At 37.9% G+C, this 17,384-nt stretch overlaps 1 protein-coding gene across 1 annotated transcript in view; it reads right to left on the reverse strand.

The window, feature by feature from the left end:
- The window catches only part of SLC9B1 (solute carrier family 9 member B1), a 132,171-nt gene that overhangs the window by 26,848 nt on the left and 87,939 nt on the right, over positions 1 to 17,384 (reverse strand). The window contains exon 7 of the mRNA XM_033214887.1: positions 6,542 to 6,717. Coding sequence (XP_033070778.1) covers positions 6,542 to 6,717 — 176 coding nt within the window. The remainder of the gene's footprint in view (positions 1 to 6,541; positions 6,718 to 17,384) is intronic.

Consider the following 17,384-nt stretch of genomic DNA (forward strand, 5'->3'; position numbering starts at 1 on the left):
GGAATCAAATAGATGCAATAAAAAATGATAAAAAATAAAAAATGATATCACCACCGATTGCAAATAAATACAAACTACCATCTGAGAATATTATAAACACCTCTCCACAAATAAATTAGAACATCTAGAAGAAAGGCATAAATTCCTGGACACATACACACTTCTAAGACTAAACCAGAAAGAAGCTGAATCTCTGAATAGACCAATAACAGGTTCTGAAATTGAGGCAATAATTAACAGTCTACCAAACAAAGAGTCCAGGAACAGATGGATTCACAGCTGAATTCTACCAGAGGTACAAAGAGGAGCTGGTACCATTACTTCTGAAACTATTCCAATCAACAGAAAAAGAAGGAATCCTCTGTAACTCATTTTATGAGGCCAACATCATCCTGATACCAAAGCCTGGCAGAGACACAACAAAAAAAAGAGAATTTTATACCATTATCCCTGATAAACATCAATGCAAAAATCCTCAGTAAAATACTGGCAAACTGAATCCAGCAGCACATCAAAAAGCTTATCCACCACGATCAAGTGGGCTTCATCCCTGGGATGCAAGACTGGTTCAACATAGGAGAATCAATAAATGTAATCCATCACATAACAGAACCAATGACAAAAAACACATGATTATCTCAATAGATGCAGAAAAGGCCTTCAATAAAAGTCAACAGCCATTCATGATAAAAACTCTCAATAAACTAGGTATTGATGGAATGTATCTCAAAATAATGAGAGCTATTTATGACAAACCCACAGCCAATATCATACTGAATGGGCAAAAACTGGAAGCATTCCCCTTGAAAACTGATACAAGACAGGGATACCCTCTCTCTCCACTCCTATTCAACATAGTGTTGGAAGTTCTGGCCAGGACAATCAGGCAAGAGCAAGAGAAAGAAATAAACAGTATTCCATTAGGAAAAGAGGAAGTCAAGTTGTCCCTGTTTGCAGCTGACATGATTGTATATTTAGAAAACCCCATCGTGTCAGCCCAAAATCTCCTTAAGCTGATAAGCAACTTCAGCAAAGTCTCAGGATACAAAATTAATGTGCAAAAATCACAAGGATTCCTATACACCATTAACAGACAAACAGAGGGCCAAATCATGAGTAAACTCCCATTCACAATTACTACAAAGAGAATAAAATACCTAGGAATACAACTTACAAGGGGTGTGAAGGGCCTCTTCAAAGAGAACTACAAACCACTGCTCAGTGAAATCAAAGAGGACACAAACAAATGGAAGAATATTCTGTGCTCATGGAATAGCATGGAAGAATCAATATTGTGAAAATGGCCATACTGCCTAAAGTAATTTATAGATTCAATGCCATCCCCATCAAGCTACCAATGACTTTCTTCACAGAATTGGAAAAAAAACTACTTTAAAGTTCATATGGAACCAAAAAAGAGCCTGCATTGCCAAGACAATCCTAAGTAAAAAAGAACAAAGCTGGAGGCATCACGCTACCTGACTTCAAACTATACTACAAGGCTACAGTAACCAAAACAGCATGGTACTGATACCAAAACAGATATATAGACCAACGGAAAAGAACAGAGGTCTCAGAAATAAGACCACACATCTACAACCATCTGATCTTTGACTAACCTGACAAAAACAAGAAATGGGGAAAGCATTGCCTATTTAATAAACGATCCTGGGAAAACTGGCTAGCCTTATGTAGAAAGCTGAAACTGGATCCTTTCCTTACACCTTAGACAAAAATTAATTCAAGATGGATTAAAGACTTAAATGTTAGACCTAAAACCATAAAAACCCTAGAAGAAAACCTAGGCAATACCGTTCAGGACATAGGCATGGGTAAGAACTTCATGACTAAAACACCAAAAGCAATGGCAACAAAAACTAAAATAGACAAATGGGATCTAATTAAACTACAGAGCTTCTGCATGGCAAAAGAAATTACCATCAGAGTGAACAGGCAACCTACAGAATGGGAGAAAATTTTTGCAATCTACCCATCTGACAAAGAAAGAATTCAAACAAATTTACAAGAAGAAAACAAACAACCCCATCAAAAAGTGGGCAAAGGATATAAACAGACACTTCTCAAAAGAAGACATCTATGCAGCCAATAGACACATGAAAAAATGCTCATCATCACCAGTCATCAGAGAAATGCAAATCAAAACCACAAAGAGATACCATCTCATGCCAGTTAGAATGGCAATCATTAAAAAGTCAGGAAACAACAGATGCTGGAGAGGATGTGGAGAAATAGGAACACTTTTACACTGTTGGTGGGAGTGTAAATTAGTTGAACCATTGTGGAACACATTGTGGCAATTCCTCAAGGATCTAGAACTAGAAATACCATATGACCCAGCCATCCCATTATTGGGTATACACCCAAAGGATTATAAATCATGCTACTATAAAGGCACATGTACACATATGTTTATGGTGGCACTATTCACAATAGCAAAGACTTGGAACCAACCCAAATATCCATCAATAATGGACTGGATTAAGAAATTGTAGCACATATACACCATGGAATAGTATGCAGTCATAAAAAAGGATGAGTTCGTGTCCTTTGCAGGGACACAGATGAAGCTGGAAACCATCATTCTCAGCAAACTATCACAAGGATAGAAAACGAACACTGCATGTTCTCACTCATAGGTGGGAATTGATCAATGAGATCACTTGGACACAGGGCAGGGAGCATCACACACTGGGGCCTGTTATGGGGTGGCAGGGAGCGGGGAGGGATAGCATTAAGACAAATACCTAATGTAAATGACGAGTTAATGAGTGCAGCAAACCAACATGGCATATGTATACATATGTAACAAACCTGCACGTTGTGCACATGTATCCTAGAACTTAAGTATAACAACAACAGAAAAAAAACAAAACGAAATTTATTCTACCAGATGTCCTCAATCATCTCTCTCAATTTCAAAGTTCCATAAATCTCTAGGGCAGAGACAAAATGCCACCAGTCTCTTTGCTAAAGCATAGCAAATGTGACCTTTACTTCAGTTCCCAACAAGTTCTTCAACTCCATCTCAGACCTCCTCAGCGTGGACTTCACTGTCCTTATCACTATCAGCAGTTTGGTCAAAGTCATTCAACAAGTCTCTAGGAAGTTCCAAACTTTCCCACATCTTCTTGTCTTCTTCTGAGTCCTCCAAACTGTTCCAACCTCTGCCCATTACACAGTTCCAAAGTCACTTCCACATTCTCAGTTATCTTAGAGCAATACCCCATTACCTCGGTATCAAAATCTGTATTAGTCATGGTTCTCTAGAGGGATACAACTAACAGGATATATATATGTATGAAAGGGAGTTTATTAAGGAGAATTGAATCACACCATCACTAAGTGAAGTCCCACAACAGGCCGTCTGCAAATTGAGGAGCAAGGAATCCAGTATTGCCTCAGTCCGAGTCCCAAACCTCAAAAGTAGGGAAACCGACAGTCCAAGCCTTGAGTCTCTGGATGAAGGCCTGAGAGCCCCTGGAAAACAACTGGAGTTAAGTCCAAGAGTCCAAAAGCCGAAGAACTTGGCGTGTGATATTCGAGGGTAGGAAGCATCCAGCATGGGAGAAAGATGAGGGCCAGAAGACTCAGCAAGTCAGTTTCTCCTAACCTTCTTCTGCCTGCTTTATTCTAGCCATGCTGGCAGCTGATTGTATCGTACCCTCCCACATTGAGGGTGAATCTGCCTCTCCCAGTCCACTAAATAAATGTTAATCTCCTTTGGCAACACCCTCACAGACACACCCAGGATCAACACTTTGGATCCTTCAATCCAATCAACTTGACACTTACTTAATATTAACCTTCACAATGTAATATTCATCCCATTTGTAATTTTTCTTTAATATATAAGCTCCTTGAGAACATGCACCACTTGATCTTGTCTCCCTGTTGTGTTGGGAGGCAGTGGAGAAGAGTAGAGTTAAATGTGTGGGTGTGGAGTCAGACTGCCAGATTTCATCTTGGCTCCTCTACTTATTTGATCTCTGACTTTGAGTAAATTACTTAACATCTTTCTCAGTTTCCTTACCTGTAAATGAGTGGTGACATATATGGAACTTAGAACAAGAGCCAAGCAAGTATTCAATAAAAGCAAATGTTGTTGCTTACTATTTATCCTCAGTGTTTGGCATAGTAGCCGGCAAAAGGAAGGGGATTTTTTTTTCTTCTTTTCTTCAGACAGTCTCCCTCTGTTACCCAGCCTGGAGTGCAGTGGCGTGATCTTGGCTCACTGCAACCTCTGCCTCCTGGGTTTAAGCGATTCTTGTGCCTCAGCCTTCTGAGTAGCTGGGATTACAGGCCTGTGCCACCACACGCAGCTAACTTTTTGTATTTTTAGTAGAGATGGGGCTTTGCTATGTTGGCCAGGCTGGTCTTGAACTCCTGTCCTCAAGTGATCCACCTGCCTTGGCCTCCCAAAGTGTTGGGATTATAGGCGTGAGCCTCTGGGCCCAGCCAGGAAATATTTTTTTGAAAGAGGACTGATAACAATATTTTTTGAAAGAATGACAGATACCAATCATGAAGGTAAAGATTTTCACAATTGACAATAAAAAACTTGAACATCTGAATGGCAAAAATAGAGAGAGAAAATTAAAAGGCAAATTACAAATTGAAAAAACTAAAGTATATAAAACAAAGGGTTTCCATTCTCAATTTAATGCAGAATCTTGACAAATCAAAAGGAACAAAAGATGAAACTACCTAAAAGAAATAGGCAAAAAACTTTCAAGAAAAGCAATTTACAAAATGCCAATGACAAATAAACATGGATATTTAACATCACTAGTACTCAAAGTACTTCATGTATAGAGATCCCCCCTTCACCTATCAAATCAGCAAAGATGAAGAAGGCTAGTAATACCTAGTTTTGAAGAGAAATGAGAGGAAATGACAAGTTTGTGTATCCTGGTAGGATTCGATATTGTGACAATATGTTCGGAACACTCATAAATGTATATACCTTTTAGATCAACAATTTCACTTTTAAGTTTAAGTAAATACGAAGATTAGGTACAAATATTTCTCTACATGTTCAACTAAGTATTATTTTTTAAATTAATTTTTTTTTTTTTTGGGAAACAGTCTCACTCTGTTGCCCTAGTTGGAGTGCAGTAGTGTGAGCTGAGCTCACTACAGCCTCCGCCTTCTGAGTTCAAGTGATTCTTCTGCTTCAGCCTCCTGAGTAGCTGGGATTACAGACACCCACCACAATGCCCGGCTAATTTTTGTATTTTTAGTAGAGATGGAGTTTCACCATGTTGGTTGGCCAGGCTGGTCTTGAACTCCTGACCTCAAGTGATCCATCCTTCTTGGCCTCCCAAAGTGCTGGGATTACAGGTATGGGCCACTGTGCCTGGTCAATTTTTTAATTTTTAAAACTATTTTTGTAGCAGCACGACTAAGTATTATTTTAATAGTAAATACTGGAGTCAACTTCAATTTTGAACAGGATAATTATGATGCAGCACATTGAATACTCTTTCATTAAGCTAAACAACTATTAAAAATGAAATACAAATATATTTACTGAAAAGAAATGTGTTTGTGATATACAGTTAAGTGTAAAACAGTTCAGGTTGTAAGAACATATTGGTCAATATTCACTGATTTTTATAAGAATATTTGACAGAGAGAGGGGGAAGGGAAGGAAAGAGAAGGGGAGGGGAGGAAAGGGAAGAGGGAAGGGAAGGGAAGGAGGGAAGGGGAGGGGAGGGGAGGGGAGGGGAGGGGAGGGGAGGGGATGAAAGCAAATATGGGTGGATTTATATCAAAAGGTTCAGAAGGAAATGATTCTTTTCTTCTGGATGTGATCATTGCAGATTTTACTTTTAACTTTTCCCCTTTTTCTTATTTATTTATATTTTCTGATTTTAAGAAAAACTATGTATATTAGTTTTCAACTTAAAAATATTTTAGTGCTTCAATAATACAGAAGACTCAATTTCAAACATTGTAGATAATTAAAGCATTACTAAATGAAGAAACATTTACTGTCACAATTTCTGTAGTGATATTCAAGACCAGATATCACCTTGGGAGTCAGAACTGGTGCAGGATCTTGTCCTGACACTACAAAAAGGCATATAGCTGTCCCAGCTCTATATATTTATGTTGTCTTATAACACAGCAACCAGTTGTTTATTAGGATGGCCAAAAAGGCACATTTCAAAAATGCCTATTAAAATATTAGTAGCAGAAATAATACTGCTGCTTAATTTTTTTTCTAATGAGAACTGATAAAATTCCAAAGCAACATAAGCAGATAAATAGTAATAATATGGTTTATCAAATTAATTGTAACATGGTTATTAAAATGAGATCATGTGTATTAAGTAGTGGTATCTTAAGCCACTGAAATATCTTCCTTGGTCTAGAATGAGCTTTCTACGGAGATTAAAAAGATGTTAAATTGAAAAGTCGTGCTTAAAAAATGAAGAAGGAAAGCCAGAAACCCTGTTTAAGGAACTAACAAAAAAGGTCATGAATGATCTGGTGGTTGTTATATTTTCTTGTGTACCGGAGGAGAAGACTATGCTCAAGCATATATTGAATCCAGTGATAGCTAGAACATCATCCATACTGCTAGCAGCCATTAGTAAGGTTGGAATGCCTTCCTCAACACCATATCCATTTTCTTGCAACACCATCATGGAAGGGACAACAACAGCAGGAGAGACAGCACCTAGAACAAAACTGAAAGAAAGACTGAAAATTAATTTTAAAGCATCTTTTTAATCAAGTGGTGTTTTATAAGTACAAGTAGTTTATAATAACTTTATAATAAACATTGTTTAGAAGAATTTCAAATTTGAGTGAATGCAATTTAATGGTGATAAAACTTTTCATGCATTGTTTAGTGCTGGCTAAAATTTTATACAGACGTGGTTTAAAATGTTGGGCTGAGCACAGGTTGCAGCCTCTCCCTCTATTCCTAAATCCTTTGAAGTGAAGATGTAAAAGTAATAGAAAAATTCATAACCTAACTAGAAAACAAAAGGTGAATCCTCAATGGACAAGAAACTAAGTATATCCCAGGAATATAAGAGACAGATAATTTAGGATTGAAAAAAGGAAACCATAAACCAAAATGTATGTAAGATTGCCTCAAAATGTACGTGTGCTTCTAAAAGTGCTCCAAGCCCTGAAATGGCAGATGTTGGGAGCAGGAGAGACCTCTGGGGAAACCAAATAGTTGATTATTTGGAGTACCACTGTTAGAATGGCCAGACAAATCTACCTTCCACACATTTCTTACCTCTTGAGTAAGGAAGGAAGGACGGAACAGAGTTGTCTGCCCAAAAAAACAAGTGTGGCCACCTAAGTTACAAAGGCAAATGAGAACATTTCTGGAGTGGTTGATGACATCCATGAGGAATGGGGAGACTCCTGCTCAGAATACCTTCTACTGGCATATCTTATCCAGAAGTTCGCTTCATCTCTTCGATGTTTACTTTATAAAGGCTGAAGTATATCCTGTGTAGAAATGTTCTTGGTGCTCCTGCCAGAACCCATTTACCAGGTCAATGAATACATCTTCCAGCTGCTGCATGTTGGCTGCTAATATCTGCAGGTTTCTATAACCCTTGTCCTGCTGACAAGCACCTACCTGGGAATACCAGGGAGTTGTGCATCCCTCTACTTGCCTCCAGACAGCATCTGCCAATGACTGACTGATGTGAGTGTCTAATAGTTTAGCCCATTTGCTTCTGGCTGTACAACCTCTACGGTGCAGTTTATGCTACAGATTTCCCTGTGATCTCAAGAAGAGACTAGACTTCTCTAAGACCACATACTGGCCTGGTTCAGTGGTTCCTGACTCTGCTGCACATTGTAATCACCTGTGGCATTATTTTTCTCATTTTGCTTAACACATCATCCCCAAACATAGTAGCTTAAAACAACAAATATTTGTTGTCTTAGGACTTCTGTGGGTCAGGAATCTGGGTATGGCTTAGCTGTATGCCTTGACTTAAGATTTCCCATGAGGTAGGTGGGGTGGGAGAAGATCTGCTTCCAACTTTACTCATGTAGCTATTGCAGGCTTCAGTTTTTTCCAATGGGGTCTTCTCTACAGGGCTGCCTCAGGACATGGCAGCTGGCTTCCCCAGGAATAAGTGATCAAAGAGAATTTAATCCACAACATCAATTAAAAACACAAAATATCTAAGAACAAAACTGTGAAGATAGTCTATACTTTTATAAAAATTGTGAATATAATAATTAATGTAACTAAGATAATACCTGAATACTTGGAGAGACATTTCACAAGTGTGAACTAAAAAGCCTCAATTTTACAGGCACCCAACACCACGCCCAGCTAGTTTTTGTGTTTTTAGTACATATGGTGTTTCACCATTTTGGCCAGGCTGGTCTTGAACTCCTGACCTCAAGTGATATGCCCACCTTGGCCTTCCAAAGTGCTGGGATTATAAGTGTGAGCCACCACACCCGGCCAAAGCCTCAATAATATAAAGATGTAATCTCTACCCCAAATAAATTAATCAGAGATACACCAATCAAAATATTTGCAGGGATTTTTACTGAACTTGACAAGCTAATTATAAAATTCATTTGGAAGAATAAGATCTTAGAAGGAAAGATCAAGTAAACTTAAGAAAACAAGATACTGTTTTTGTAAAGGTAAAATAGTTAAAACTGAATAATAGTGATATAAATAGACAAAATAGATTGGAAGAAAAGAGAATACAAAGTGTGGAAACTAATCTTTGGGATTTGTTACATTATACAATTGGTATTTTAAATCAGTGTGAGAAAGAAATCTTTCATAAATGGTGTTGAGATAACTAGTTATGTGGAAAGGAATATAGATAGACCTTACACATAATAAATGTTAAAAGTTCAAAAGGAAAAGCAGTAATAAGAAAAGGTAGGGGGCCAGGCGTGATGGCTCATGCCTGTAATCCTAGCACTTTGGGAGGCTGAGGAGGGCAGATCAAGAATTTGAGACCAGCCTGGCCAACATGGTAAAACCAACAGCTGGGTGCGGTGGTACATGCCTGTAGCCCCAGCTACTTGGGAGGTTGAGGCAGGAGAATCACTTGAACCTGGGAGGCGGAGGTTTCAGTGAGCTAAGATTGCACTGCACTCCAGTTTGGGTGACAGAGCAAGATTCTTTCTCAAGAAAAAAAAAAAAAAAAAAGAAAATGCAGAATTTGTGAACATGAGGTAAAAAGGACCTTTTGAATGATACATACAAAGGCATTAGACATAAAAAGAGATTTTGATACATTCAATTATATTAAAGTAGTACTTCAAAAGCAACTTCAAAAGTACTACAATAAAGTACTGCTTTAAAAGCAATTCTACTTTTTCTCCCCCATTTTTTCTTTTTCATTTTCAAAGTCAAGTGAATGGTGTTGTGTTTTGGCAATTCTGTCTGTTGAAAATAATAAAATACATTTCTCAGAGTGAAAAAAAATCACCACAAACAAAATTAAATATCTAGTGATATTTGCAATACATATAACTTACAAATGTACATAACAGATATAATCAATAAAGAAGAGAAGACCAACTCAACAGAAAAATGGACAAAGGATATGAACAGGCTAGTGACAGATAAGGAAAACTCGAAGGACAACACATATATAAAATATATTCAAGCTTATGAAAAATCACAGAAATGCAAATTAAAACAATGAAAATATGCCATTTTTTCAATTACCAGATTGGAAAACATTATAAAACTTAATAATATCAAGGATTTGCAAGAACAACAGGTATGCTCATAAGCTATGAGCATATTGGGGCAAATTAAAGTGGCCATACCGAAAGGATTTTGGCAGTGTACATCAAACTAAAAATGCATATAACCCAGGTAACTATTCTAGATAAACTTATATTTATGTAAAACGAGACAAATAAAATGCTATTTTTGTTATTACATTGTAAATAAAATCTCTTGCCATACAATGTAATCTTATATAATTAAAAGGAATAAACTACATGTGTATCCATCTTGAAATGGATCAACCTCAAGACTACTGTTGAGTGAAAAGAACAAATTGTAAAGTAAAATTTTCTTGGGTATGATTAAGTAAAAATGCAAAAATAATACTCTTTTTTTTCCTCTGGGTTAACAAATACATTTGTTAGAAGTCCAGAACATGATTTTTAAAGATCTAGAATGATAACACAAAACTCAGGAAGATGCTGCCACTCTGTCCCCAGTGGCACATGAGTGCACCCCACAGCACCATTGCCCTGCTGGCACATGCAAGTATACAGAACACCCCCATCCTACTCCTGCCGGCACTGCACCCCTGCCAACACATGCATACCTGCTATGTGCTGCTGCTGCTGCTGGCACATACGTGTGAGTGGGGACCTTGCTACAATCACTACAATGAAGCACTTTGCCTGGCACACCCCATCACAGTGTTGTTGCCAGTGGACTGGCCCTTCTACCACACCATGTGCTTAACACTGAAGGACCAGACAACAGATCTGTGGGTATGGTACCAGCCCTGCAAAGTTACAGCATGCAGTTCAGGAGTGCTGAGCCTTTGCCCCCTGAAATCTTCCAGAAATGAAGCCATTTGACTGAACCCACTTTGTGCCACAGTCAAATCCTCAAGGGCATTAAAGAATATAGAAAAGGAAAAAAACTCCATCCAAAGGACAGTGACTTAAAACATTAGAGGAACCTTAGCCCACACAGATGTGAAAGTTCCAGTGCAAGAACTCTGGCAATGGAAAATGCCAGAATGTCTTCCTGTCTTCAAGCAATCATACTAGCTCTCCAACAATGGTTGTTAACCAGGATGAAATGACAGACATAGAATTCAGAATCTGGATAGAAACAAAGATCATTGAGATTCAGAAGAAAGTCAAAATCCAATCCAAATAATCTAAGGAATCCAATAAGATGACATAAGAGCTGAAAGATAAAATAGGCATTTTAAGAAAGAACCAAACTAAACTGATAGAGCTGAAAAATGCACCTCAAGAATTTCATAATACAGTAACAAGTACGAGCAGCAGAACAGACCAAGCTGAGGAAAGAATTTCAGATCTCAAAGACCACTTCTTTGAATCAACTCAGTCAGATGAAAATAAAGAACAAAAAAGAATGAACAAAACCTCTGAGAAATCTGAGATTACGTAAAGTGACCAAACATATGACTCAAGGCATCCTTCAAAGAAAGGGAGAAAGAACGAGCAAATTAGAAAACATATTTCAGGATATTGCCCACAAAAATTTCCCAAATCTTGCTAGAGAAGTCACCATTTTAATCCAGGAAATGCAGAGAACCCCTGTGAGATACTTTATAAGATGACCATCCCCAAGACAGATAGTCATCAGATTTTCCAAGGTCAACATCAAAGAAAAAAATATGAAAGGCAGCTAAAGAGAAGGGGCAGGTCACCTACAAAGGGAACCCCATCAGGCTAACAGTGGAACTGTAAGAAACTGTAAGAAACTCTATAATCCAAGAAACTGAGGGCCTATAGTCAGCACTTTTTTTTTTTTTTTTTTTTTGAGATGCAGTCTTACTCTCTTGCCCAGGCTGGAGCGCACTGGTGTGATCTCGGCTCACTGCAACCTCCACCTCCCGGATTCAAGTGATTCTTCTGCCTCAGTCTCCTGAGTAGCTGGGACTACAGGCACACACCACAACACCTGGCAATTTTTTGTAATTTTAGTAGAGACGAGGTTTCACCATATTGGCCAGGGTGGTCTCGAATTCCCGACCCTGTGATCCACCCACCTCGGCCTCTCAAAGTGCTGAGATTACAGACGTGGGCCACCGTGCCTGGCCTTCAGCATTCTTAAAAAATAAAACTTGGCTGGGTGTGGTGGCTCATGCCTGTAATCCCAGCACTTTGGGAGACCCAGAGGAGCAGATCGCAAGGTCAAGAGATTGAGACCATCCTGGCCAACATGGTGAAACCCCATCTCTACTAAAAATACAAAAATTAGCTGGGCATTGTGGTGCATGTCTGTAGCTTCAGCTACTCGGGAGGCTGAGGCAGGAGAATCACTTAACCCGTGAAGTGGAGGTTGCAGTGAGCTGAGATAGTGCCACTGCACTCCAGCCTGGTGACAGAGCAAGACTCTGTCTTGAATAAAAAAAAAAAAAAAAAAAAAAGAAATTCAACCAAGAACTTAATATCCAGCCAAACTAAACTTCATATGCGAAGGAGAAGTAAAATCCTTTTCAGACAAACAAATGCTAAGGGAATCTTTTATTACCAGACATGCCTTACAAGAGGTCCTTAAAGAAGTGCTAAGCATGGAGGTGAAAGACTGTTAATGGCCACCACAAAAATACATTTAAGTACATAGACCATTGATGCTGTAAAGTAACTACACAATCAAGTCTGTATAATAACCAGCTAACAACATAATGACAGAACCAAAGCTATAAATATCAATATTAACCAAATGTAAACAGCCTAATTGCCCCACTAAAACTCACAGAGCGGCAAGTTGGATAAAGAAGCAAAGCCCAACTGTATTCTGTTGTCAAGAGACCCATCTCATATGCAATAATACCCATTGGCTCAGAGCAAAAGGATGGAAAAAAATCTACCAAGTAAATGCAAAACAAAAAAGGGTAAGCATTGTTATTCTAATTCAGACAAAATAGACTTTAAACCAACAACAATCAAAAAGACAAAGAATGGCACTACATAATGATAAAGGGTTCAATTCAACAAGAAGACATATCTGTCTGAAAGATAAATGTGCCCAAAACTGGAGCATTCACATTCATAAAACAAGTTCATAGAGACCTATAGAGAGACTTAGATAGCCACAGAATAATAGTGGGAGACTTCAACATCTCACTGATGGTACTAGACAAATCATAGAGACAGAAAATGAACAAAGATATTCCAGACTTGAAGTCATCACTTGGCTAAATGGACCTAACAGGCATCTACAGAACACTCCACCCTAAATGGACCTAACAGCTATCTGCAGAATACTCCACCTAACAACAATAGAATATATATTCCTCTCATCCATACATGGCATATATTGTAAAATTGATCACACTATCAGTTTGTAAAATTATTTTCAATAAATTAAAAAAACCCTGAAATCATACCAGCCACACTTTTGGACTGCACAGTGCAATAAAAATAGAAGTCAACACTAAGAAGTACTCTCAGAAACATACAATTAATGGAAATTAAACAATCTGTGCCTGAATGACTTTTGGGTAAACAATGAAATTAAGGCAGAAACCAATAAATTATTTGAAACTAATAAAAACAAAGATACAACATATTAGGCTCTCTAAGATACAGGTGAAGCAGTGTTAAGGGAAAAGTTTATAGTGCTAAATGCCCACATTGAAAAGTTAGAAGGATCTTAAATTAACAACCTACTATCATACATAAGGAAATAGGAAAACAAGAGGAAATCAACCCAAAGCTAGCAGAAGAAAAGAAATAACCAAAATCAGAGCAGAATGGAATGAAATTGAGTCATGAAAATCCATACAAAAGATAAATGAAACTAAAAGTTGTTTCTTTGAAAGAATAAATAAATTTGATAGGTCACTAACTAGACCAATAAAGGAAAAAAGAAAAAAAGAGAAGATCCAAAAAACACAATCAGAAATGGCAAAGTGGACATTACCACCAACCACACAGAAATACAAAAAACTCTCAGAGACTATGACGAACATCTTTATGCAAACAAAGTAGAACACCTACAAGAAAGGAGTAAATTTCTGGAAACATACAACCTCCCAAGATTGAACTAGGAAGAAATTGAAATCCTGAACAAACCAAAAATGAGTTCTGAAACTGAATGAGTAATAAAAAATCTCTGAGCAAAACAAACAAACAAACAAACAAACAAACAAGACCGGGACCTGACAGATTCACAGACAAATTCTACCAGAATTGTAAAGAAGAACTGGTACTAATGCTACTGAAATTATTCCAAAAAACATGAGGAGGAGGGATCCCTCCCTAACTCATTTTATGAGGCCAGCATCATTCAGATATGAAAACCTGGCAGAGACACAACAAAAAAGAACATTTCAGGCCAATATCACTGATGATCATAGATGCAAAAATCCTGAACAAAATACAAGCCAACTGAATCCAGCAGCACATCAAAAAGCTAGTCCACTATGATCAAGTAAGCTTTATCCCTGGGACGCAAGTTTGGTTCAACATATACAAATCAATAAATGTGATTCATCATATAATATAACTAAAAATAAAAACATCTCTTCATGATATAAATCCTCAACAAATGAGTTACTGAAGGAGCATACCTCAAAATAATTGGAGTCATTTATGACAAACCCAGAGACAACTTCATACTGAATGGGAAAAAGCTGGAATATTCCATTTGAGAACCGGAACAAGACTAGGATGCCCACTCTCACTACTCCTATTCAACATAGTGCTGGATGTCCTAGCCAGTGCAATCAGGCAAGAGAAAGAAGCACAGACATCTAAGTAGGAAGAATGGAAATCAAACTATGCCTCTTCATAGGTGAAACACTTTTATACCGAGAAAACCCCATAGTAGCCTCTCAAGAGCTCCCAGATCTGACAAACAGCTTCAGCAAAATTTCAGGATACAAAAATGTACAAAAATCTGTAGCATTTCTTTTTTTTTTTGTTTTTGTTTTTTTTTGTTTTTTGTTTTTTGAGACGGAGTCTTGCTCTGTCACCCAGGCTGGAGTGCAGTGGCCGGATCTCAGCTCACTGCAAGCTCCGCCTGCCGGGTTCACGCCATTCTCCCGCCTCAGCCTCCGGAGTAGCTGGGACTACAGGCGCCCGCCACCTCGCCCGGCTAGTTTTTTTTTTTGTATTTTTAGTAGAGACAGGGTTTCACCGTGTTAGCCAGGATGGTCTTGATCTCCTGACCTCGTGATCCACCCGTCTCGGCCTCCCAAAGTGCTGGGATTACAGGCTTGAGCCACCGCGCCCGGCCAATCTGTAGCATTTCTATACACCAACAACATCCAAGCTGAGAGCCAAATCAAGAATGCAATCCCATTCACAATAGCCACAAAAAACCACAAAATACCTTGGAATACAGCTAAGCAGTGAGGTGAAATATCTCTACAATGAAAATTACAAACGAGTGCTCAAAGAAATCAGAGACAACACAAACAAAAGGAAAACGTTCCATGATCACAGATAGGAAGAAGCAATACTGTTAAAATGGCCATACTGCCCAAGGCTATTTACAGAGTAAATGCTATTCCTATCGTACTACCAATATTTTTCGCAGGATTAAAAAAAGCATTCTAAAATTCATTTGGAGCCAAAAAAACAAAACAAAACAAAACAAAACAAAAAAAAAGCCCAAATAGCCAAAGCAATCCTAAGCAAAAAGAACAAAGCCAAAAGTGTCACACTACCTAACTTCGAACTGCACTACAATGCTACAGTAACCAAAACAGCATGGTACTGGAACAAAAACAGACATAGACCAGTGGAACAGGTTACAGAATGCAGAAATAAAGCTACACACCAAAGCCATCTACTCTTCAACAAACTTGACAAAAACAAGCAATGGCGAAAGGAATCCCTACTCGGAAATTGTGCTGGGATAATTGGCTAGCCATATGCAGAAAATTGAAACTGGACTCCATACGTTTCACTGTTTACTAAAATCAACTCAAGACAGATTAAAAACTTAAATGTAAAACCCAAAACTATAAAAACTCTGGAAGACATCCTAAGAAATACCATTCTGGACACAGGCTGTTCTGGACATATCCTAGGAAATTTCAATTCTGGAAAACACTTTATGACAAAGATGCCAAAAGCAATTGCAACAAAACCAAAAATTGACAAATGTGACCTAATTAAACTAAAGAGCTTCTGCACAGCAAAAGAAATCATCAACAAACAACCTATGGAATAGGAGAAAATATTTGCAAACCATTCATTCGACAAAAGTCTAATATCCAGGATCCAAAAAGAACTTAGAAAAATCAATAAGCAAAAACCTAACAACCCCATGAAATGGGCAAAGGACAGGACCAGACACTTCTCAAAAGAAGACAAACACGAAGTCAACAATTATATGGAAAAATATTCAACATCACTAATCATCAGAGAAATGCAAAACAAAACTACAATGAGATACACTCTCACTGGAGGTAGAATGGCTATTACTAAAAAGTCAAAAAGAAATAGATGCTGTCAAGCTTGGGGAGCTACTCTCAGGTCTTTGGAAGGCTGAGGCACAAGAATTGCTTGAACCTGGCAGGCAGAGGTTGCAGTGAGCTGAGATTGGGCCATTGTACTCCAGCCTGCACAACAGAGCAAGACTCCGTCTCAAAACAAACAAAAAACAAACAAACAAACAAAAAACAAAAAAAAAAAGAAAGAAAAACTAACACAAATAAAAAACACACAAAAACCACATAATCACCTTAATAGATGCAGAAAAGCATTTGACAAAATCCAGCATCCCTTTATGATTAAAACCCTCAGCAAGGCTGGCATAGAAGGGACATACCTTAAGGTCATAAAAGCCATCTATGAAAAACCCACAGCCAACATTATACTGAATGGGGAAAAGTTGAAAGCATTCCCCTGAGAACTGGAACAAGACAAGGATGCCCACTTTCACCACTTCTATTCAACACAGCACTGGAAGTACTAGCCAGAGCAATCGGACAAGAGAAATAAATAAAGGGCATCCAAATCAGTAAAGAGGAAGTAAAACTGTTGCTGTTCGTGATGATATGATCATATAATGAAAAATCCCTAAAGACTCATCCAAAAAGCTCCTAGATCTGATAAATGAATTCAGTAAAGTTTCAGTATACAAAATCAACGTACACAAATCAGTAGCACTGCTATACACCAATGGTGACTGAGCTGATAATTAAATCAAGATCTCAACCCCTTTTACAACAGCTGCAAAACAAAGAAAGAAAGAAAGAAAGAAAGAAAGAAGAAAGAAAGAAAGAAAGAAAAAGAAAAAAACCCTAAGCAAATGAACTTAGGAATATACCTAACCAAGGAGGTGAAAGACCTCTACAGTGAAAACTACAAAACACTGCACAAAGAAATCATAGATTACACAAACAAATAGAAACACATCACATGCTCATGGATAGGTAGAATCAATATTGTGAAAATGACCTTACTGCCAAAAGCAATCTACATCATCATTCTTCCCTGAACTAGAAAAAGCAATCCTAAAATTCATGTAGAACCCAAAAATAGCCTGCATAACCAAAGCAAGACTAAGCAAAAAGAACAAACATGGATGCATCATATTACTTGACTTCAAACTATACTCTAAGGCTACAGTCACCAAAGCAACATAATACTGGTATAATAATAGGCACATAGACCAATGGAACAGAATAGAGAACCGAGAAATAAAACCAAATACT

The sequence above is a fragment of the Trachypithecus francoisi genome, unplaced genomic scaffold (assembly GCF_009764315.1).
Source record: "Trachypithecus francoisi isolate TF-2019V2 unplaced genomic scaffold, Tfra_2.0 Lachesis_group1, whole genome shotgun sequence".
NCBI classification, from domain to species: Eukaryota; Metazoa; Chordata; class Mammalia; order Primates; family Cercopithecidae; genus Trachypithecus; species Trachypithecus francoisi.